We start from the raw sequence: 24,831 nt of genomic DNA on the forward strand, positions 1-24,831 counted from the left end.
GTGCCTCACGGGGAGCCTCTGAGGCAACAGGTCAGAAAGTATAGAGTGTTGTGAGAGTCTACAGGACAGGAAAGAGCTGGTCCTGAGGAAGCTCAGACCGGCCCCAGGATTTGGGATGTTGGAGAGGCTGAGAGTGGACCTGGGAAGACCAGGTAGGAAGCTCTTGTGATCATCGTCTAGGAAAGCGGGAGTAGTATCTCAGGCTGAGTGATGACAGTGGAACAGAGAGAAGGCAACAGCTGGGGCTGACAGCGCGGGGCAGAACCATGAGACTTGGCAGTGTGTGCATCAGGGAAGAAAGAGGGCTTCTGTGAGCACTGTCCTCGAATCCCCGTGTCGTGGGATAACGCCCCCTCTAGTCTGTCTTCTAGATCTTGTCTTAGAAACCTAGATAAGTGACTGAAGCCCACAGAGCATATAATCTGACTCCTTTCATAGCTTTCCATTTTTGCAAATGTCCTCTTTTAGAGGACAGTAAAGGATGGCCATGTGCCATCTTGCAAAACTCTTTGCATAATCTCCATTCATAGAAAAGGGAAGTGTCAAAAAAAAAAAAAAAAACACTTGGTAAAAGAGTTCTTTAAAAAGATTTAAGATTTTGGAACTAGGTTACATCCTAACCAAGGACTTTAAAATTGTCTAAGTCTAGGGTATGCTCCCAATCAAGGTGAACTTGCATGTCATCAGCTTCCCTGCAATGTGTCACACTGGATCTCAGCAGTCGCTCATGGCCTTATTTAGCTCCTCTTCCTTGGAAGTTTGAGTGCCGTTGAGAAATGGTAACTCTGTACATATGTCTTCCCAGTGCATTTAGCTGCTGTATTAAAACACATGTATAACCACCTCTATCCACAGTACACTCACTCTAACACTCAAGATGCTTGGCAGTTAGACTAGAAAGGGCACAACACCATTTTTTTGTCTGTTTGGCAATTAACCATTCACTGGCTTTTTTTGTTGTAACATGCACTTCCTTTCTCTTGTTTTCGTTCAAGCTGTGTACGCCATGGAAATTAATGTGGAGAAAGACAAACAAACAGGAGAGACCAAGACTCTCTCTACATCCACCATTGGCCCAGAGGGGGTCCATCAGAGAGGAGTCAAAGTCTTTGATGATGGTACCAAAGTAGTGTATGAGGTGCACTCAGGAGGCACCATAGTAGAAAACGGAGTGCATACATTAAGCTCAAAGGATGTAGAAGAGCTTATTCAGAAAGCTGGACAATCAAGCTTAAGAGGAGGGCACGTGTCAGAAAGGACTGGGATTGCAGATGGGAGCCTCACCCACCCTAAGGAACACATGCTCTGCAAAGAAGCCAAGTTAGAAATGGTCCATAAGTCTAGGAAAGATCATTCTTCTGGGAACCCACGGCAGGAGGCTCCAGCCCCCAGCACTGAAGGGCCGGAGGCAAACTTGGATCAGCCAGTCACCATGATTTTCATGGGCTACCAAAATATCGAGGATGAAGAGGAGACGAAGAAGGTGCTAGGCTATGATGAAACCATCAAGGCTGAGTTGGTCCTCATTGATGAAGATGATGAGAAGTCACTGAGGGAGAAGACGGTGACAGACGTATCCACCATTGATGGGAATGCAGCCGAGCTGGTGTCCGGGAGACCCATCTCAGACACCACTGAGCCCTCATCCCCTGAAGGGAAGGAAGAGAGCTTGGCCACGGAGCCCGCCCCAGGTACCCAAAAGAAAAAGCGCTGTCAATGCTGTGTTGTCATGTGACCACTTCTTTCTTCCCCTTTCTTCCGGGCAGCCTCTGTGCTCTCCACCACTTACGCAGACCTCACTGTACCACTAACTGCGATACTGTGAACTGGAAGCAAACACCTGCCTTGCCTTGCAGTTGGATTGCTTTGATCCCTCTTATTTTTTTCCCCTTTCGTTTTTTTTCTCCAGTTTCCTCAGCTCAGAGACAACATGCATGTGTGTGCTTCACTCTTTCCAAGAACTTGCTTTTCCTCTAAACTTTTCCTTGTGTCTTCAAGAGGGAATCGGTTCCTTACTGCTCGATTGGAATGGACTCTTCATATCAGCCAGTGATCTCGTAGCCTTAATTCATTTGACTGGAATTGAACCCGTGGGCACCAGGGGAATCATTTTGTCGTGTTCCTATCATGTAGTCACGCATCGCCAGGTCGCTGATTTCTTACTTGCCTCCCTTACTGTGGATCTTTGCTTTTATATCTTATGTGGCAAAATGCTGTGGGGTCTAGCCAGACGCTGGTGTAGCCAAAAGTGGACCTTACTTAGTTTGTTCGATCTAGGGTGATGCTTTTTGCTGCCTTACATAAGCTTCCAGGTTACAGTATTGTGCATCTCTGGCTTTCCTTCTGTTAAAACTGAAATGAAGTTGATGTAAAAGAAAAAGAACCCAGTGCTTGTTACAGCTGAATTGTAGGAACTAATTCCATAACCTGCCCATCAGCAGCTGTCTTTCTTTCTTATGACTTAACTGATGGACCTTTATATAAGAAGCACCATTTTTAACTTTCGGACATGAAACAAGCATTGTTTTGAGCATCAGTAGTGATCTCCAAACTTAGGCGAATCCATGAACCTTGCTTTTATTCTCTAAAAAAAAAAAAAAGTATAAATTTTTGTATTGCTTTCTTTTTCATGGATATATTCTGATCAGTTAATCTATTTTCAATGAAGTGGTCATTTTGAGAAGTTTCTCTGTAGTGACCATATTTCTAAAACAGTCCTTCTGACCTACAGTGGTTGCCGGGATGCTTCCGGCCCATCCATTGTGGACGGTGCTGTTCCTGAATTAATTCTTCATTCACATGCCCTGTTGATTCCAGAGCTTTCCATCTGGACTCTTTTCTCTATGTCCCCACGAAAAAGAGAATGTTACCTGTACCATCACCATGTAGGTTTGTCCACCCTGCAAAATTAAACTTAAAAATGTAGGGGAAAAAAAAAGTTTCAAAGATGAAGAAAGACCTCTTTTATCACCTTAAGTACTTTTAATTCATTCCACAAATACTGATGAAGTGAGTGGCACATAACTGAGCTTCTTCAAGCATTGTTTCCTCAACTTATAAAGATTCCAGAGCATTAAGGGTGGTTTTTATCTAGAACGCAATGAACAGTTCTTTAAATTCTTAGCATTTCTCCCAAAGCAAATAGCCACAGGTATAAAAGAACCAAAGGGAAGCAATATAATAAAATAATAATAGAGCAATGAAATAAAGCTGTAGCATTTGCATTGATTTTAAAACAAATATATCTTTTAAGTTTTTTGCCAAATGTTCTTAGGATTGTTGCAGATAATTTACAAATTTATCCATGCTGCAGAGAACCTACTTTTTAAAAGTATGTGATAAGATGTACTAGATCAAGTTCAACTTCTGTGAAAAGTGTTGAGGGGAGCCAAAAGCAAAGTGACCTGGAGAGAATTTTATTACAGAACCAACTCCATTTGTCCTATGTAGCTTTCTTAGTGCTAAATTTATTATTTTTAATATATTGAAATTGTTCTTATTCCAGTTAGAAGGGGGAAAAACAATATTTTTTAGTTTTCAAACAATTACATTTAACGAGCACAAAATAAGTCATTTTATCACCAACATGTAAACCAAAAAAAGTTTAAAAAGGGAAAAAACAATGAGCTAAGTTCTACTTTCTAAGGTGATTCCATCCATGGCTTGATTTTGAACAGCTGAGGGAATTCTCTCTAAATCTCAGGTTCAGCAAAGCAGCTGTTTTTGAATAAAACTGCTCTATTATCTACAGATAATGTTTGGTTTTGCTGCCTATAAACCTCACTACTTTCAGCTTCACGCTCCTCAGTAAATGCTTGTTTAAGCATCATTTAAGAAGTTATAAGAAGACAAGCCAGAGAAACCTATTTGTATAGAAAAAGAAAGCAGCTTCAATGTTTTGGACAATCTCTGATTTTAATAATTTATTTAGAAAGAAATAATCTAAAAGTTTCCCATATCTTTTTTTTTTTCTCACTTGAGGATGAAAACTATTCAGTATGAGTTTTTAAAAGCACAGTTAGTGAGTGGAATGATAGAATTTAGCCTTGGGCGTGTTGTTTAATAAACAGAACCAGAGTCTCTCAGGACAGATGATTCCCTGATCTGACGTAAGCTTCCATCAGTGAGTTAGTTTTTCATGAAGAAAATTTTCTGTACCTCTCACTACAACACCACACATGAGATCTAACAGACCAGTGATATTCTGTGCTCTCATTTATTAATAATTAGTATAGGGATTAGCAGATTATATGAATTAAAGCTCATTCTCTGCTTTTACTAGGGAAACTTATGATTTAAATGGTTTTTCAAGTAAGATGTGTTATCTTTATGAAAAATGATGTGTGGCCATAAAAAATGAAGATGTGTTTGAATATGGCATATATATTTGTATAGCTTGCCTCGTTTTCCTGTCACAGTGGGGGATTCAGAGTCAGCCAGTTCTTTAATGGGATGAGACCTATAATTGCATCTACAGCAAAAAGGAACTATCTTTCATAGTGAAGATATAAACAGAATTGTGACTGTGAACATTCTACCTTTCCTGCTGGTGCTGGCATTGTCTCTGTAAAAACTTCATGATGTATGGCATCACACCCTTCAAAAATTCAGAGTGTTGACCTACATCACCAGACTAATTAGAGAATCAGTAAGAAAGCTGTCAATACAAAACCATGGTCATAGTTGGACTTTCTAAATCATAGACTCAGAACCCTTTTAAATGGGAATAAGGAAAGGAGGGACATTTCATTTACTTATAAATAGATTCTCAATGGCATGAAATTAAAAGATTCTTTTAGAGTTAAAATGGTAAACATAAATCTTGCATATCCTGAAAAATTGTGATGACTTGTATACCCTTGACTTTTTTTTTTTCCCTTTGATGTGCAATAGGACAAAAGAAAGGGGATTTTCTTGTTTCACTCTGTGCTTTGTTTAATTACAATTATATTATTTTCCTTATATAAGCAAAATTAGTTGCCTCTAAAAGTGATTTGACAGTGTCTAGTGATGTCACTTAATATTGGGAGTAAAGAGGACCAGACACTAGGAATTCCTTTCTGGCCAAACCCCAATCATGGTTTCCTAAAACTATCCAAAGGCTTTCAGAAAATACAAACAAATTCTAGAGTTGATTTGATTTGACTCTGAAATGTTAACAGCGTGTTTCGGCTTCTGATTCCCACCTAGTCCATTTTACTTTTTCTGATGATAAATGTGTTTTTCCTAAATGCAAGGAAACTTTTATTTGGTTAGGGGTAAGTTTTTATAAAAGGGGGAAAATATCTCTATATAATCTCCTAGAGATATAGTATCATCTCTGGAGCAAAATGTTGAGGCCAAGTCTGAAAACAGCTTATTTCTTTTCACTTCATTCAGAATTTCATTTCAAGGGACCATAGAACATCCTTGACGATGACCGTTTATTTAATGCCAGTGAACCAGTGGGTAGCATAAGAGGTGGCGGGAATACGGTGATAGAGGCAAAAACTGAATCACTAAACCAGTTCTTCCTTTTAAAAAAAATTAATCTGTCAGTGTAAAACACAGATGAACACAGGCAAAACATGCATGGAGGACTTACTTTTGTTATCACTTAAAATCTAGAAGCTCAGCCATCTCTGTTACCAGACCCACTTGTGGAGTTCAACCCACCAAAGGGCCCATACGTTGTGGGAATAGTCTCATCTCCTGCAATGTTACTTTGTTTACAACAAAAACCATTCCAAGGCAAGAACAGTTTTATGTTGTACTTTTGCAACGTGCACATTCATCACTGAAACCAAGAATTCTCAGCATGGTTAAAAGATAAGTTTCAGAAACTCTGTAGGTATGTAATTTTTTAGAAGCTCCTCAATTTATTAATCAAGGTATATGTAGCTCCGCTGATGAGGATAGAACCAGAAAGCATCTCTTGTGCTATTGGGTAGTATTATTACGACCCAGCACATACACAGAATGATGGTATATATCACAAAACAATTCCAAGTAATGAACAGGATGAGATCTTGGGTTCCTGGGACCAGTTCTTCTTCATTGTGAAGACCTCTTCTGGTCTTATCAGGAAATCTCCCTGCATTTTCTCTGGAAAAAGAAAAGTCCATCTTTTATGAGGAGCACGATGCTGTTATATATCTGTATTTTCATAGCTTCAGCAAACTCCATAATATAATCCCCATTTAAATAGAAACCAAAATACTTATTATTTGAATGTAGAAAGGCTAGAATAAAAATTACATCCTGAAACTTTCCAGGGGTAATTTCCCTGGGGCATCCTTGGATCAGCCTCATTCTACCACCCCTTAATACCACCCCTATTTATATGACTTAAATAGGCCTCTGTGTCCCCTCTCCACTCCAGTCTAAAAGGTATGAACTGTAGCACAAAAAACTTGCTGTCAGTGTGAAAATACCATATGTATTTTGGGGGGACCACAGACTTTCTGCATCAAAGATCTGGGCAGCCTTAACTTTTATAACAGAATTTTCAATGCTCTCTTTTACTAAGCAGGGAAACAAAATGTTTCCTGAAATTAATGACTTTTTTATATTTTGTGACTATTTTCTAAGTTTCTACAGGTTCATCTTTTCCCCATATTGCCTCTTACTAGTCACCTGGGGCTATTTTTTGCAAGTCATTGCATTTTTATCAAAAGAAAAGTACATCTCATGAACCATAAAATTCCCTCTAGACTTCAGGCAGTCCTTCTGGAGTAAAAGAACAGAAACACAGAAAGAAATGAATGACAGGGTGGCTTTTGTGTTCCTATGGTTAATGTACTGTATGGTATATATGTTTACAGAATGTATCTGCCTTGTGATGTTAACAAAATGAATGACAAAAAAAAATGAGTTCTGATGTGCCATTTGAAAGTTTGCCTTAGCATCGCTGTTTATGTTCTTTTCTGTCCTTTCAAAATCACAGGTTGTATTCCAAAGCTGTATGAGCACAACATTCTCTTCCCCACCCCTACCCAGCCCTTCTTTAGAGCTGTGAATTTCCTCCCAGGAGCCTGAGGCAGAACCTTGCAGTTCTGACCCAGGGGGAATAAAGTAGGCGGAGCTTGGGCGTGGCTTCTGCCTGTCTACTAATCAAACAGTTCCTTGTGTTCCCATCTGAGCCTGCACTCTCCCACTCTGACATTCCTGGGGTGGGTCTCACTCAAGGTGTGACCTCCTGCAGTCCCTCCTGCAGTCCCTCCTGCCTTAAGGGAGGTGAACTTGTGGACTCCCTACCTAGATCTGGGCGCATGTTTCTAAGCACAGTCGGCATAGCTTCAAAAAGCAAAGCCCACCAAAAATGAGGTGGGCTCACGTGTTGTGATTGAGCCTTCCCTGAGGAGTGTGCCATTCACTGTAGTCTAAGACGAGTGGTATAGAGGGGAATAGGGAGTGGTTATAGAAATGGAATAGTTTATGTTTATTTATTTTTTTAAGGAAAAATATTTTTATAATGAAATCTAGATGAGTTATGAAGCTTGACTTTGAAAACACCCTTGATTGACTGAGTTATTCTCTCTTCCATTAAGGTAACTTTCTGGTGAGTTCCATCACACTAGCCCAGACCTTGGGAGGTATGAACAGAGGTCCTGTGACCTGCCCCTACACCAGCAGATCTTGGTTGTATGATCAAACTTTCTATACCTGTCATTAGATAACCTGTTATACAGCTTGATAGCTCTCTGGGCCACACCTTTAATAATGTAGAATGATCTTTTGGAAGGAGATAGCTGTTTTAAATGAAAGCCAAGCCCAGCAATTATCAAAGTCCAACTCTTTCACGTATTTAAGGAGTAATTGTGACTTGTGAGGTTAAGGGACCACTTATAATACTATGGCACATTTGAGTTGTTTATGTGAAATGGTGAGTCAGAGGCATCTGGCCATCTGCAAGATATACACAATATACACGAATGTGTAAACCAACAATATGAAACTTACCAAATGTTATTGGCCTTGTAAATATCAACGAGGCTGCATCTTATTTCCAGAATTAAGTAGAGACTGGAAAGGATAATCTTTATCCATCCACAAAGGAGATACTGAATTTTTAGAGTTCTTAGATTTTTTTTCCCTTAATTTTCTGCCAAGTTCTTGAGTTCCCATCACAGTCATACTCAGGCTCATGAATATCTTCACCCACACCTGTTCCACTGTCTGACTCACACCAGAGGTCAGAGGTCAAGGCTCAACATCTGCTCCCTTCTCCTCTTAGGCTCTTCTCCCAGGAAGCATCCTTTCCTAGGATGGGGTCATTTTCTGCTACCCTAAAAGACCAAGATCCTTTTTTTCCCGTAAGGCAGGGTCCTAAACATGCTCCTTTTCAAGAAAAATAGCCTCTCTGGTTCCCAGACAAATCATTTTAGTTTCTTCATCATCAGAATCCCTCCAACAGGCCCAACTCAAGTCCAGCTGTGAACCATACTGTCATGACAACAACTCCAAAAATGAAAGAGCTATGTAACTGCCTGAGGGTGGTAGGGAGAGCCAGTGTGCCGTTAGCCTCTTGTTACTATGGGAACCTCTCTGTTTCAAGATGAGGTGGTCAAGGAGACATCCAGTCGCTTGGTTGTGCGACATGTCTTTATGTACAGAGAGGCCACCGGGCAATGCCTGATCTCAACTATTCTATGTGCAGCTCCAACTCCAATTCTGTGACATCCCATTCTGGTAATTGGAAAGAGTTCTCTCTTTGGTGGAGTCCTGGAACATTCATTCCTCCTCTCAAGCTCCTGACTTAATCCCATTGTACAGGGGTTCGAGAAAATGTTGTGTCTGCTGCAGCTTTTCAGTGAATGTAGGTTGTTGATTGGAATGTTCAGCTTTAGCAGCTCACTCGTGGTGAGTGACATCTCTGTAAATATATCCATTTTGTGGTTGGTTGGGGGTGGGATGGGTGGGGCGGGAGACTGTCGTGCTTACTCTGAACTAGACTTGCTGGACTAGCTGCTGTACTTTGTAACCTGAAGTGTACTTTGACTGTTCTGTCTCCTTCAGATGAAAAACAAAACAAAAGCTGACTTCAGAAATAACACTGCCAGTGACAGCCGATGCTGTACTTGTAGCTTCTCTCTGTTCCTCTGTACAGTGTTAATAGACAATAAACTGCCTTTTCACTGCATCTACCTCTGTGTGTCTGTGCCCACATTCTTTCCCCCTTCTCGCCTGCCATGAGCGGACTTCAGGCCAGACCTCTGGGGGAGCACCTCCGACGGTTCACTAAAACTCCACGCTAATCCAGTGCTTTCCAAACCTATACCTGCTTCAGCATCACCTGGTGGCATCTGCTAAGCCTGTAGAAGCTCAGCCACACCTCAAGGACTCAAATTCAGATTCTGGGGTGGGGCCCAGTAGCCTGCCTGTTTAGTGATGTCTCCAGGTGATTCTCATACATACTCCATCTAACCCAGCCATGTATTTGGGGACCTCTCAGTAGGAATCCCATGGCCTGCCTGTTCCAGCTGGTTTCCACATTAACTAATCCTCTCTCTAACCCCTTCTTGCACATCTGTCTCCACATCTGTCGTCCCTGTTCTTGTTCCTTATAAGCCCTCAGCAATGGCACTGACTTTGATCATGGGTCAAACTCGGTCTGCCCCTTAGTTTAAGTAGTAGGTGTTCATCCAGTGCAACCTTCTAAACAGGAGCCTCTTAAGTCAACTGGGGACTTTGTTTCTCTTCTTTAATGCTGTATCCTCTTTCTCTAGAATAGAGTCAGCAAACTTTTCATGTCAATGGCAAGAGAGGAAATACTTTTGGCCTTGTGAGTCACATGATTTTCGTCACAACTACTCAGCTCTACCAGGAAGCAGCCATGCACGACGTATAAGTGAATGAGTGTAGCTATGTTGCATAAAGTTTATTTACCAAAACAGACTGGGGGCCAGATTTGGCCCTCAGGCAGGTAGTTTGCTGACCCTGGCCTCAGACAGAGCCTGGCCCATAGTAGGTACTCACTGAAAAGTTAAAAAGTTAGTGCATGAAAGAATGAACAAAGGACAGGTATGATGACATATGCAGAACTGTCACAGTTGTTTTCTTTGAGGCTATGAAATACATGAGATTTGTTGGGGAGTTTTCATCTGTTTGGGCTCTGTGGTAGATTTTTCTTTTTTTGGCATGTCTTTATGCCTGGAAAGTAACTCAGGATTGAAACAGGAATGGTGCCTTCAGACTACCAAGCTGAAATTAACAAGAGTTTCAGCCAATAGAAAGTTAAAGAAGTGCAAGGACCTCCTGTCTTTGTCGAAAGTGCACCAGGCATATGAGATCTGGGTGGTCCCTGGGCATCTGTGCATTTGATCCTAGTGTTTGTGGAACCACATCTTATCTAGTCTGTCCTCCACAGTGAATGGCAAGGGTTTCTTGACATTATTCTTTTTGTTAATTGAAATACTTTTAAACAAAAGGCTGGAACCACGGTAGACCATTATACACCCGCCAACTCTAGGGCATATCCACAGTGACATGCTGAGTAGTGTGTGAAAAGCTGTGTGCTGATATCCATTCCCCAGTGTTGCTGTGAGTTAAGGGAAGTTATATTTACACAAAGCACTCTGTAAGCTGGAAGTGGATAACAAATGAAGTTTACTTGTGATGAGAAAGTGTGTGTTCCTCTACTAAAGATCTTTTCTCAAATGTAAACATAATAAGCTGTTCGGATGTGTTTCAGAACCAGTATGAAAAGGAAGCTGCTTTTCCTCCATTGGGTTTGTGACATATTGTATTGAACCATATGAAGTCACCATTTAATAAATCAATAATGTGGAGTAGTGACAGTTCCATATAATTCAATCTAATAATTCTTTTAGGTTCAGAGATCATTTCCCATCTTGGAGGGCAAAAGATTAGCAAATAAACTCTAATTATAGCAGGAGGAATTTAGATGAGGAAAGAACTTTGGAAGGGAACAGTATTCTGTACTTAAAACTAGTCATTTCCCCTGGATAGGTAGGATTTCCTTTAATCTAACATCGACCTTTTGAGGTAATCATTGCTAATATTCTTCTTAATACATGAGGAAACTGAGTCAAGGAGACAGTAAGTATGTTGCTCTATATAGCAGAGCTAAAAATTAGAATGGAGGTTGGGGAACAAGTTTCAGGCTCAGCTTTCTTCCACACAGAAGGCTCTTATGAGAATGGTGTGGGAATACAGCTGAAACTGGATACAGAAAGATTTGGATAACAGAGCCATCTACGCCCCCCCCAAAAAAAGACAAAAATGGCACCAGTGCTGATTTTGTACCGTTCTCTACTCAAGCAAAGGCTCAGTAATAACACTGCCCTCTGGAGGATGGGAGGTGTCTATGCAGCACTTCCTTCCCAAAAGAAAAGCAGTCACGCTTATCTACCTGATTGTTTGGAGTCCTGTTGTTCTGCTTGACATTTTTCCTTCCCCATTCATAAAAAGGATTAACAAAATTTAAAATCTAGGAGTGGCGTGTCCATTTTCAAATAAGCAAAGGAGGTTTTGTTGTTGTTGTTAGTATTGTTATTGTTTTGCCCCTGTTGTAAGAGCTTAGAGGAACAGTATTCTATGGCACTGTGCAAATACCTCTTGCTGTATCAGCCTTCTACAACCACCAATAGAACACACCGTCTCCCCAACAACCCAGATCCTCCCCCGTTTTTCTCAAACAGTGTCAAATGCTCCACTATACAGGCATCACACAAAGGCCTAACTTTGCTATTTAGAACTTAAGGCTATGAGAGCTCAGATTGATCATCTAATGCAGAAGTCACTAAATGGTTAGCCACCAGCTGAATCTGTGGTTATGTTGGTTATAACCTGTGGTTATGTTGGTTTTGCCTGCATCATGTTTTAAACATTTTTAATTCACTGCCAATAATAATAATAATAAATTAAGAGGAGTGTCATTTCAGAGATTGATTTCCAGCTTCTCTTGACATTACAGAGGCTCTGTCAACCATGGGCCTCTTTTTCTGGCTGACAAGTGCCTGGAGCTGATGACGGCTGCCCCCTTCAGAGAAGTCACACTCTCTCTCACCATCCCCACCCCTACTTCCTATTACCTTACTCTTGGCCAGTTTTCTTTGTGTATATTACCTGCCTGGCACCTGTTGATGTATGGTAGATTAGGGAATCTACCATAACCTACTCATTTTATGGCTGGTTCCCAGATGAGACTTACCTAAAGGGAGATGACAGGGCCAAAATCAGAGATGAACTTCTGAACTCCTTTGGAAAAATAAGTTTTGCACTAGGCTTGGATTTGAATTTGATGGAAGCATTTAAAAATTTTGAACAGCCCATAAGCAGAAAGCCAATATCAGAATTTGATGCTTGTACTTTTGCCAGAAGGACCCACATGACTTTATAATAATAGATTATCCCAAGGCTGGTGAACTCAGTTACCACTCAAAAGGAAAAAAACTCATTTCTTATGACAACTTCTAGTATATAGATTATTCTACTCTCTGTTTCTTAGGTTAAATGAATCATGTCACTTTTTTTTTTAAACTTTACAATATTGTATTTGTTTTTCATGCCACGTTTTAAGAACTTTGTGGCATCATGTCTCATGGTTGAAAGTTGCATTCATGAAAAATAAACAAAAATTGTTGTAGTCAACAACCATTGACTATTTCTTGGGTTTTGTATCCCTTCCTAGGAAAAAGTAACAATATGCAAAGGCCATATGTGTTTAAATTTAAATGTGATTTTCTTTTCCCTCCTGATGCTTAGTCTCTTATTGTGCTCCTGAGATCATGTGTTCACAGAATAGTAATAGTCTTTAACTTTCACTTCCTTATCTTACTAATAGTAATAATCAGTAGAAAATTTGACATTTCAAAGAACTATGAAATATGGATCTTTTCTCTCATAGTTTGTCATCAAAAATCAATGTGATCTAGTATTTTCTTTTTAATTTTAACTAAAAGGTAAAAAAAATAAGATAATTACATTTTCCAACTGTTTTTTCCCACTTCTGAGTCAAGTATAGAAAATATGAGCAGCAGACTCACCCTTTTAAGGCCAGGATTCTTAGGTCAACCCAAGGACAACCCAGAGGTGACATAAATCCTGTAGTCAGTGTGAATTGTTCATCCATCAGAATATGCAGACTCATATTCTTTCTCTTAAAGAGCTTATTTCAAACCAGAGTGCAAGGAGCAATTCAGTCATTTCTTCTTTCTCTGGAAGACTGACTAAATCTTCACTCTGTTCAGAGGCATGATATGAGATGCTGTCTCATACTTTAGCTCAGTTTTTCCTAAACTTGGACTTTGGGTATCACCTTAATTATTTTTGTCCTCTGTGTGTACCACCTGTGGACCATCATTTACTCTTTTAACCACTTTTTTTACTTAAAAGGTAACTGTCACCCTACCATAAGTAGGTAGCTGGGGTTCAGGCAGTAAAGAATCTGCCCATAATGCAGGAGACCTGGGTTCGATCCCTGGGTTGGGAAGATCCCCTGAAGAAGGGCATGGCAACCCACTCTAGTATTCTTGCCTGGAGAATCCCATAGACAGAGGAGCCTCACAGGCTACAGTCCATGGGGCTGCAAAGAGTTGGACACATCTGAGCAACTAATGCTTTCACTTCCAAGTAGGTAGCACAGGCCATAAAAGCAACTGTTGAAACAAATGTAAATCAGCATTATTAAGTTTCATCTGCATGCAGTTGCCTAATAACATATACAGTTACCTGAAACCAGCTCTTTCATTGTTAAAGAGAAGAATAGCCAGATTAGAGACTATACCCCCATCTGTTTGATATAATCAGATAGCGTGAAAGATGATGAAAACCATAATCATTGTCTCACTGTGTGGTTCAGTGTTGTTTAATGCCATCTTATATACCCCTTTGGAGGGCATGGCACCCCATTCTGGTATTCTTGCCTGGACAATCTCAGGGACAGAGGAGCCTGGTTGCTACAGTCCATGGGGTTGCAAAGAGTCCTACATGGCTGAAGTGATGCAGCGCATATGTCCCCTAAAATTTTGGAAGCACTGCATTACTTCATTGCATTCCCTTAAAAAAAAACCAGTTCCTCATTTTGAAGATTAGGATGAGAAATACAAAATGACTTGCTCAAAGCAACAGGAAATAAGAGCAGAGACACAGAGCTGGAATTCAAGCCCAAGTTGGGGTGACTTCAGATTCTTTCTGTTTTACCAGGTGCCCATCATGCCATTCCTTTTATAAGGAATGAATTGAATACATCAGCAGCAAACTTAAAACTCTCCAGAAAAGCTCTCCATCATTTAAACAAAAGTAACATCTGTTCCAGTTAGAGATGCCTCTGGCATAAGCAGTTTTGCAGTGATAGGGATCGGATCTAATTGGGCTCCTTCTGCCTTACTTGAGCGAAGTTGCACACTCAGATGTGAATTTCCAGATAGAGCGGGAAAGTGATGGGATGGACAAGCACCTGGGCCCAGTGGCTGCCTCCACCTTAAGGCACTCTGGCCTTCAGCTTCAATACCTCTCCGGAGCTCTAGTAAGCCCACTCCTGCTCAGCAGACTGTTGATTAACTCTTGTTGAGTCGGGAATGTAGTCAATGGAGGCCGCAAAACTGACTCAGCACCAGAGAATGAGCAGAACTTAATGGAGAAAGAATCACTCAAGGACATCTTAACTGTGTTCTTCTTTTCCCTTCCTTTCCCATCCCTCCCTGCCCTTTTCCCTCTTCCCTTCTTTCTTCTCTTTTCTTCTCTATTGAATGAGTCTGCTTTTGACACAAGGTACACTCCCAACTGTAGGATGAATTGACCTCAAAAAGTTCATTAATCCTTTCAGAAAGCACCATGTTCTCTGGTCCTCATTTCTTGCTTGCTGCACGTTAGAATCTGGAACATTTTCTTAAAAATATAATTATACTAGGGCCCCACCTCAGAGATCCCGGTCTAATTGGTATGGATGAGGTCTGGGGCATTTATTAAAGGGCTCCAAGTGATTCTCATGAGCAGTTAGGGTTGGAAACCACAGCACAGAAGATCCCAGAGCAGGCAGGAGTAGTCCAGGCTGAAATCCTTGTCTCAACTCTGCAAACCAAGCAAAGAAACTGTACGCTTTGGCATCTGAATCAAAGTCAAGTCCGAAGTCTGTCCCTGGTCAGCGTGGTGATTTGGGGGCAATTTACTTCAATTCAACAAGTCTTGGTTTCTTCCTTTTGTGAAATGAGAATAATACCTATACTGTAGGACTCCTATTGCTGCTGCTGCTGCTAAGTCACTTCAGTCGTGTCCGACTCTGTGCGACCCCATAGACGGCAGCCCACCAGGCTCCGCTGTCCCCGGGATTCTCCAGGCAAGAACACTGGAGTGGGTTGCCATTGCCTTCTCCGAGGACTCCTATTGGGAATGTTTTAAAGTTTTTTCTTTCTGCTTTTCCTTTCTCCTTTCTCTCCCATTACAAAAGAAAAGTGAGGAAGGTTGTAGGCAAAAAGGCAGCTGAGAAAAATAGAGAAATTAAGTCAAGAGAAAAATGAAATGAAAGTAGAGGTCTCAATCTAGCATAGATTTCTAAATGTTTATTTTTCTTTCTCCCATTTGTTTGAGCAATTCAGCTTGTAAAATGTACAACACTATACTACTAGTAATTATCAACCAAACCACTGATTTCTAAGTTCTTGGGTCTGTTTTTAAAACAATAAAAACATGAGATGATAGAATTGGCATTTGGAGTGTGAGGGGACCCGTGTCTGGGCTCTCTCCTAGATATACCATTTACTATGTGACTTAGAAGAAGTCCATTTTCTTCTTTTGGCCCCAACTTTTTCATCTAAAAAATGAGTAATTTTACTAGATGACCGTTAAGAGGATTCTGAGTGACATTCTAGGTGGATGTCAACATCAAAGGTATTTCTCTATAGTTAAAGAAAAGGAAAAAAAAAAAACCCATCAAACTGAGGAGTGTTGTTTCTAAAAGATCCTAAAATCCCTGGCCTTTAAAAGCCAACACATAGACAATCCTCTGTAGCTTTGGCCTGCCCCTAGGAGTCCGTGGGCAAATCCCCCATCACCACCTTATTCCAGGGCCTTTCCAAGTCCAGTGGAAAACCAGTAGCCATTTTCCTGTGTGTGAAATTCAGTGGGCAGACACCTGATTTACCAAGACTTATGGTTCATCATGGTTGAAAACAAGAATTTGGATTCCATTTTAAAAATATAAACAGACTGGCCTTATCAGGGGCCTGATATTCATGTGCCCCCCTCTCTCCTGATCCAGAAAATCCTGGAGGGTTGGTAAAGACACACCTAGAATCTCCAGGGAGTTGAGTGCAGCGGGTACATACCACTGCCTATCTCTTCTAGATGGTTTCTTCATAGGAACCTTACGGATTGGAGCAACAGAATGGCAGTGCTTCACTCTGGGTGACATAGGAACTCCTTCTCTTGTGCTCCAAAGCTGAGTGTCCAGTGTAATAGGATTTGAAATCAATAAAAGAGTTCTGCTCCTTGATAGCTCTGTCTCTTAGGGCGCAGGCTCTTAGCCTTTGTGTTCTGCGGTATGCCAGAGGCTGTTTACTAAACACAGGCGGATCGGTGTTGATGCAAAGAGCTTCAGAAGCAGTACATTAAAAACCAGTCAAGGAAGTTCCAGTTGAACAAGGTTCGTTGGCTGAAGCTTGGCTGAGGACAGTTTGGTTTCAAGTCTTTTCATGTCCCAGGAGAGAATTCCCCTTTCTGGATGCTGAAAGGAGAAGTGAGAATTCTCAGATTATTTCCTGAAGCCATGGCTGGGTAATGAAATCCTTCATCGCATGTGTAGAAACATTCATCTTCACCAAGGCACCCCACTCCCAGCTGAAAAAAAACAGAATTCCTCCTTTACCCTTTCCTTCTAGAATCCTTCTCTTTGAAATTCAAAATTTGCTATAATGTGACATCTTCTCCTCCATCTCTTGTCTCCACCAAACTTCACGTCCCCCTGCTTACTAACGTAAATGTGCATTTTTACCTAAGGAGTCCTCCACCACCCTGCACTGGCCACATTCTCACCCAGCTTTACTCATGCTGTTTCAGACACACCGAGCATAGGCCTTTTCCTCCCCACATTTTGGAAAGTCTTACTCATCCAACTCAGCCCAGCTGGGATGCCTTCATCTCATTCCGCCCCCTGCACCTGCCTCTGACCCCTCATTGCCAGCCTTCCTCTGAACTCCTATGTCCTACATGGCTGTGCCTTTACTTGGGCCTTCTGTATTCACATAGCCAAAGACTCATTTTCTAGCTCCAGAAATGGATCAGGATTAGCATTTCTTCTCTTGAAATTTATTGATTTCATCCTGAGACACAGACTTACTGACTGTGGGTTGAAAGCACAATGAAGATTTAATGCCAACTAATTCTTGGCTCCCAAATCTCAGTGGGAAGCATGGGGCAGGGGTCTTTGTTAAAAAAAAAAAAATGGGGAGAAATTTTGTTTTAGTTTTTCTCTCCTGGTCAGTAAGAAAGAGGCTTGGTATTGTGCTGACAGCCATGAGTCTTCTCTTATCAGGCAAGAGGAGAGACGGAACTTCCATCAGCGGTTTCCAGAGAAGTTTAAAGCAGAGCACAGACAAAACAGTTTTCTTGTGCCTCACAGGACAAGGGTATGTAGGTGAGTGAGGGCTTAGCGCTTTTTAGCAATGGCTAGGCAAGCAGGAGAAGGCAATGGCACCCCACTCCAGTACTCTTGCCTGGAAAATCCCATGGACAGAGGAGCCTGGTAGGCTGCAGACCATGGGGTCACTAAGAGTCGGAAACGACTGAGTGACTTCACTTTCCCTTTTCACTTTCATACATTGGAGAAGAAAATGGCAACCCACTCCAGTGTTCTTGCCTGGAGAATCCCAGGGATGGGGGAGCCTGGTGGGCTGCCGTCTATGGGGTCACACAGAGTCGGACACTACTGAAGCGATTTAGCAGCAGCAGTAGCAGGCAAGCAGTCAGTCACATCATCCTGAGGTTGTCCAGCTCTATAAGGATTAGGCTGCTGAAGTACAGAGTTCGGGCTGATGGGAAATGGGACTAGTGTTTCCCAGCAGGGCTACTGTGTATGGTTGTTCAGGTTGCTCACTGCATAATCCTAGCGGGCTCCATTCACATAGAGGATGGTGTGAATGGTGCTCTTTGAGTTGTGCATTGCACGATGTGCCCACTGTACATGCTTAGGCATAGACATGCTTAAGGAGTATGTAAATTCTTTAAAACACATAGGTGAAAATCACCCAGAAACTTACATTACAAACAAAGCATTAAACCCATCGTAAACTTGCTGTAATGTGTCAGGTTATAAGGGCCAATTTTAACTCTAAGGACTACAGACTAACTCTTTAGAACCAGTAACCAAGACATACTGCTATGAACCAGGCCTGTTCTTCCTTGATTTTCTCCAGTTTAGCACAGTAATAAACACAGTGTATTAGCACAATAATAAACACAGTGTATGAATGAATGGGTCATGGTGTCATCACTGAGAAAATGGACTAGAATGAGAAGTAGGGCCAGTTGCTCTTTGTTCTAGGACACAGGTATTGCCCAGGCACAAAACATTCACCAGTGACCAGTTAGAAATCTTTCTTTGACCAGAGTGAGCATATGTCCCACTTTGGATGTGATTTCCCAGCCTCATTCTCAGTAGTGTTCCAGCTGGGATGGTAAAGTGTATGGTCACACTACCTCCAACATGCAGATGGGCATCTCTGCTTGGTCAGCATCCCCACACCCAAGACTGGCCTTTCCTTCCATTGATCCTTTGGCAGTTCCTGTGATATGGACACAGTGTTGTAGACACAACACTCCAGGCACAGCGAGAGCCCTTTTTCCAGACAGACTGATACGAGTCAGAGTGCTATGGGACAGTCCACCATCACATCAGATCATTTCCTTTTTTCTTTGCTATTTATAGTTAGTTCCATATTACTATGGGCACTCAGTAAAGAAGAAGAATTAAAGACAGAAAGCAGAACATTCTCAGACCTGGTACTTCTTAGCCAACTAGAAACTCAACAGAGGACGTTGACTCTTGGCTGGTACCACTTACCTGCTGCTCACAGTTGTCACCAGAGAAGATTCATCGTTGGGTGTGTTCAGTAGTTATAATTACCATAGACAGCACATGAGAGGGAAGAGGGTGACTTAAAGACCTTTGCAGATGCACGTTCATCCAACAACCATCAAGAAACTCACACAAGACAGTCAGGTGCTGCCCGGGCCCTGAAGCCATGGTGCACAGGGGCTCAGAGTTCTGATTCTCGAGTCCAGCAGCCACTTCTTTGTGGCTCTGTTCCTTCATCCATAAAGAGGTGATGAGCATTAAATCTCTTGTAAAGTGTTTTTGGACACTGCCTGGTAATCACAGGCAGAGTTAAACTATTAGCTATTGGTAGGAGTAGTAACCACAGCCTTGAGAATTAGAGAGCAAACCCTAGGAATGGTAAGAAGCAAGGATCAGGAACCATTACCCCCGGGGGCAAATCTGGCCATCTGTCCATTTTTGTAAATAAAGTTTTATTAGAAATCATCTCTGCCCATGTGTTTGTATATTGTCTAGGGAAGGAAGCCATATGGCCCATTGAAACTTCAAAAGTTGTCTCATACCCCGTTCTTGTGCTCAGTTGTGTTCAACTCTTTGAGACCCCATGGTCTATAGCCCACCAGGCTCCTCTGTCTAAGGAATTTTCCAGGCAAGAATACTCCATTTGCTATTCCCACTCCTGGGGATTTTTCTGACCCAGGAATTGAACCCACATCTCTTGTGTCTCCTGCATTGACAGATGGATTCTTTACCACTCTGCCACCGAGAAGCCCCCAAAATTGCCTAATACTTTACAAAAAACATTTGCAGTTACTCAAATTTGCTTTCCTAGTCTCCTAGCATTTACTGAACACTGAGGAAATACCCTGAACTGTACTATACTTTTTAATATAACTTATTAACTTTTATAAGAAGTAGCTCTTCAAGATCAGTAGAAATGTGCCCCTATTTTACATAGGAGGTTCAGAGCACTGGTGACTTGTCTAAAATTGCAGGGCCAGGGTTCATTCTCTGGTGTCCTGATCCAGAATTCCAGGAGTCATCAAGGCAGACATTTTGAAGGAGTTGGGTTTGCATTTGCCCTTAAAAAATGAGTGTGGTTGTCAGTATGCAAGGATGAGACCCTGGGAGGGCATTCAAGGCAGAAGGAACTTGTTGATCAAAGAGCCCACAGTGGGAAGTGGAGGCTGTCTGCTCCTCTGTTTTGGTAGAACAAAGGCATCCAAAGTGTGGGAGGACATGTAGCGGAAGAAGTGGCTTGAGGCCAGTGTGTTGGAGGACGGGGTGTTCCTCAAGGAAGAAGTTGCAACTGAGAGTTCACAGGCAGGCTGTATTGTGTTTGGCCTTTATTCGATTGACTCATACAAAGAGATTTTGTTTGGTTTGGTTTTATTTTGAATTTACAACCAAGAAATTCCAGAATTTCTTCTTCTTCTCTTGAAAAAGTAGATCTAGCCATCCTGGACATTCCCAGGAGGCAAGAATCAGCTGGAGATGAGGCCAACTACCTCCTTTGGGTGAGGCGTGATTGGTACCACCTTAGACCCAGTCAAGGGGAATCCTTGTCCTGAGCCCTGGGTTTTAATAAGACCTTGCTCTGATTAAACCCTTTCCCACGAGGTGAGACATTTTGGGGCCAAGAGGACTTGCCTGTACCACTCATTGTCTCTAGGCTGTGCTTTAGAACCCAGGACTCAGAATTCTCCGCCAAAAGGGCCAAGCTCACTTCCATGGGCCTCTTCCCTATGGCTGAGGGGTGTACCAAGGGAAAGCAGATTGTGTTGGGGGTACAGTGTGTGTGGATAGAACTTTGATGTTCAGGCTGGGGTGTCCAGCCCTGGCTGCAATGCCCCTGGAATTGCAGGACAAAGGCGGGAGTAAGGAGAAAAAGGACATGGGTAACAGGCCAGAGGATCTCGCTGGGCACCTCTAAGTCTCAACAGGGGACTCGTAGGAATCCGAGAACATATGAACTTGACTTTCAGAGTCATCATGAAGTGTATTTGCTAACTTAGGAGAGAATGCAGTTTCTTTACTAATTTTGAGCTTGATTTCCAACTTTTAAGTACCAAGACAGTTTGAATGTGGGCCTCTATTTGTGTGCTTGCTCCCAGGCTCGAAAACATCCAGGGTGAGCCTGGCTGCAATCCCCAACATCTTACACTACAGCTGTGTCCCTCCCCAACATCTTACACTACAGCTGTGTCCCTCATTGACCTGACCTACTGGTTGTTATAGGAGTTTGTGGCCCTTGCTCTGAACAATTCCTGGGGGGAACGGTTGAAGATTTCTGATCAGAGCCACAGTTTGCCAAATGAACACCTAGAGACGGAGAATGAGACAGGAAGGCCAGTTAGGGGCTACTGCAAGATAAAGTAGGATGGCTGTCATGCAAAAAAGGAAGGGATGAATTAGAGGCTCTCATCAAGGGAAACCTGATAGACTTGACATACAGGGGGACAGGGAGGAGGCGGCAGAGTGTTTAATGTCTAAAAAAGAATAGCTTAGCCCTGAAGCCGGGGCGTTCACACACCAGCTCTGTTGTTTACAAGTTCTGTGACCTTTGAGTACATCCCCTAATCATTCTGTCCTTGGTTTCCTCATCTGTAACATAGGGATGAGTGATCTAGTAGCATCTGTCTCATGAGGCTGTCATGAAGGTTGGATGAGTTAATATTTGTAATTAAAATAGTGTTCAGTACAGAATATATGCTTACTATTATTATCTGTCACCTCTAGATGGTAGGTATGCTAGAGTGGGTTGTGTTATCTTTTGTATTTTCATTTTTTTCAGCATTGCTTTAAAATAATGTTCTTCAAAAAGAGATATTGCCGAGCCAGACTTCTTAAACTCCCGCATGCCTATGAAACATTTGGTAATCTTGTGAAAAGGCAGTTTTGGGTTCAGGAGGTAGGGGACAGGCTCCTTGCGTGCATGCTGTTGGCTTCAGTTGTGTCCTATTCTTTGCAACCCTATGTACTATAGCCCGCCAGGCTCCTCTGTCCATGGGATTCTCCAGGCAAGAATACTAGAGTGGATTGCCATGCCCTCCTCCAGGGGCTTTTCCCAACCCAGGGATTGAACCCGGGTTTCCCACATTTCAGGTGCCTTCTTTACCACTAGCGCCACCTGGGGGGCCTGGGGCAGGGTCCAAGATTCTGCATTTCTAACAGGTTCCCAGGTGGTCCAATGTTGCTGGCCCACCGGCCACTCTGAGCAGCAAGGCTGTAAAGGAATCGAGGTCCATCGACGTTTCCAGGACAGAGGACTGTTTTGGTTATCCACTGCTGCAGTACAAATCACCCAAAGCTAGTAGCTTAAAACTAAAAGAAGTATTTGTTAATATTACCGTCTTTATTGTCTTTGCTATCGTTACTATTGTCTTGCTCAATTCAGTTGTGCAGTTAGGATTTCTTGGTAGCTGGGACTTACTCATCTTGAAGCTCCCTCGTGCTCTGCCGTGCCCTGGGACCTCAACTGGGGCTGCCAGCCAGAACTTTACCTGTGACCTCTCCAAGTGGCATGAGGCTCTTCACGGTCCACCAGCTGGGTGCCAAAAACAGGTGTCCCTAGAGAGAGAGCCAGGTTGAAGCTGTGTCACCTTTTCTAACCTAGCCTCCAAAGTCACTCAGTGTCACTTCTGCCACTTTCTAGTCTTTAGAAGCAAGTTGGGCTCTGACACACAGCATGGTGATTATAGGAAATGATGCTTAATTATTATATATATATATATGCAAGTGTGTGTGTGCTCAGTTGTGTCCAACTCTTTGTGACCCCATGGACTGTAGCCTGCCAAACTCCTCTGTCTGTGGGATTTTCCTGGCAAGAATATTGGAGTGAGTTGTCATGCCCTCCTCCAGGGGATCTTCCCAACCCAGGGATCAAACTTGCATCTCCTGAGTCTCTTGTATTGGCAGGTGTATTCTTTACCCCCGATCCACCTGGGAAGCCATTATATATGTCAGGTCAGTTCAGTTCAGTCGCTCAGTCGTGTCTGACTCTTTGTGACCCCATGAACCGCAGCACGCCAGGCCTCCCTGTCCATCACCAACTCCCGGAGTCCACCCAAACCCATGTCCATCGAGTCGATGATGCCATCCAACCATCTCATCTTCTGTCGTCCCCTTCTCCTCCCACCTTCAATCTTTCCCAGCATCAGGGTCTTTTCCAGTGAGTCAGCTCTTCGCATCAGGTGGCCGAAGTATTGGAGTTTCAGCTTCAACATCAGTCCTTCCAATGAACACCCAGGACTGATCTCCTTTAGGATGGACTGGTTGGATCTCCTTGCAGTCCAAGGGACTCTCAAGAGTCTTCTCCAACACCACAGTTCAAAAGCATCAATTCTTTGACACTCAGCTTTCTTTATAGTCCAACTCTGCTTTTTAATATGCTGTCTAGGTTGGTCGTAACTTTCCTTCCAAGGAGTAAGCGTCTTTTAATTTCATGGCTGTAATCACCATCTGCAGTGATTTTGGAGCCCAGAAAAGTAAAATCAGCCACTGTTTCCACTGTTTCTCCATTTATCTGCCATGAAGTGATGGGACCAGATGCCATGATCTTAGTTTTCTGAATGTTGAGCTTTAAGCTAACTTTTTCATTCTCCACGTTCACTTTCATCAAGAGGCTCTTTAGTTCTTCTTCACTTTCTGCCATAAGGGTGGTGTCATCTGCATATCTGAGGTTATTGATATTTCTCTCGGCAATCTTGATTCCAGCTTGTGCTTCATCCAGCCCAGCGTTTCTCATGATGTACTCTGCATATAAGTTAAATAAGCAGGGTGACAATATACAGCCTTGACATACTCCTTTTCCTATTTGGAACCAGTCTGTTGTTCCATGTCCAGTTCTAACTGTTGCTTCCTGACCTGCATACAGGTTTCTCAAGAGGCAGGTCAGGTGGTCTGGTATTTCCATCTCTTTCAGGGTTTTCCACAGTTTATTGTGATCCACACAGTCAAAGGCTTTGGCATAGTCAATAAAGCAGAAATAGATGTTTTTCTGGTACCCTCTTGCTTTTTCTGTAGAGAGAGTATATAATCCAAGAATAGTTTTATACCTGAGAGTTGCTAAGAGACTAGATCTTAAATGTTCTCACAAAATAGACAAGAAAGAAAAAGTGACCCAATATGTATTTTGAAATGAAAAGAAGCTGTGTCCATGAGGGTTGCATTGGTCTTAGATTTAAAATGCCAGGACTGAAATCCCAACTCTACCCTTCACTGGGCAGGGAACTCCCATGCATAGCATTGTACTTTGGCCTCCATTTCTACATCTTGCAAAAGGTTTTTCTTCTTTGGAGATCTGAAAGGTATGTGAATGAGCCCAGCAAGGTACCTGTGACTCAAGTGATTGTTGGTAATTTGTTATTGAATAAAAAATCCAGAGAAGGCGTGGGCACATTTCACATAAGACAGAGGAGTCATCACTGATCCAAAACAAGAGTGCAGGCGACTAATAATGGTCCTGAGTGATTAAGCCAAATGGCTGGATGCCTAAACCTTAAAATATGATATATACAAGGATTAAAAAGAAAAAAAAAAAAGTGAATCACAAAAGCTAGCCCAGACACAGGCAAGGGCTCCATGTCTTGAAGGGAGAAATACCAAAAGATTTGGAGCTCTGTCTCAAAACCCCTCAGGGTTTTGCTTCCTTGCTTAAGGAAGTTCTGGCAGGAACAGAAAGCTGAGGATGAGTGTCCTAGGGAAAGCTGGCATGGTTGTGTTTGAATCCATGAGTTTGAAGTGCCGGGTGGGCCAAATGGGGCTCTTCTTGCAGTAGGCAGTGGGGCGTGTGGATATGTGGGTATCCATCTCCATCACTAGACTGTTAGCTTCCT

The 24,831-nt window shown here is 42.4% G+C and overlaps 1 protein-coding gene across 26 annotated transcripts in view; it reads left to right on the forward strand.

The window, feature by feature from the left end:
- The window catches only part of PALM2AKAP2 (PALM2 and AKAP2 fusion), a 473,479-nt gene that overhangs the window by 257,429 nt on the left and 191,219 nt on the right, over positions 1–24,831 (forward strand). For 11 of the 26 annotated variants that reach the window (XM_081526345.1, XM_081526305.1, XM_081526316.1 and 8 more), the window contains one exon: positions 996–1,691. The exons of 13 other annotated variants lie outside the window; for them this stretch is intronic. In XM_081526345.1, coding sequence (XP_081382471.1) covers positions 996–1,691 — 696 coding nt within the window. Of the gene's footprint in view, positions 1–995; positions 3,210–24,831 lie in introns of those variants that run through there. 2 more of the 26 variants (XM_081526568.1, XM_081526558.1) reach the window with 1 other exon arrangement.

This window comes from Giraffa tippelskirchi, chromosome 1, assembly GCF_054371585.1.
Source record: "Giraffa tippelskirchi isolate mGirTip1 chromosome 1, T2T-mGirTip1v1.2.pri, whole genome shotgun sequence".
In the NCBI taxonomy this organism is placed as follows: domain Eukaryota; kingdom Metazoa; phylum Chordata; class Mammalia; order Artiodactyla; family Giraffidae; genus Giraffa; species Giraffa tippelskirchi.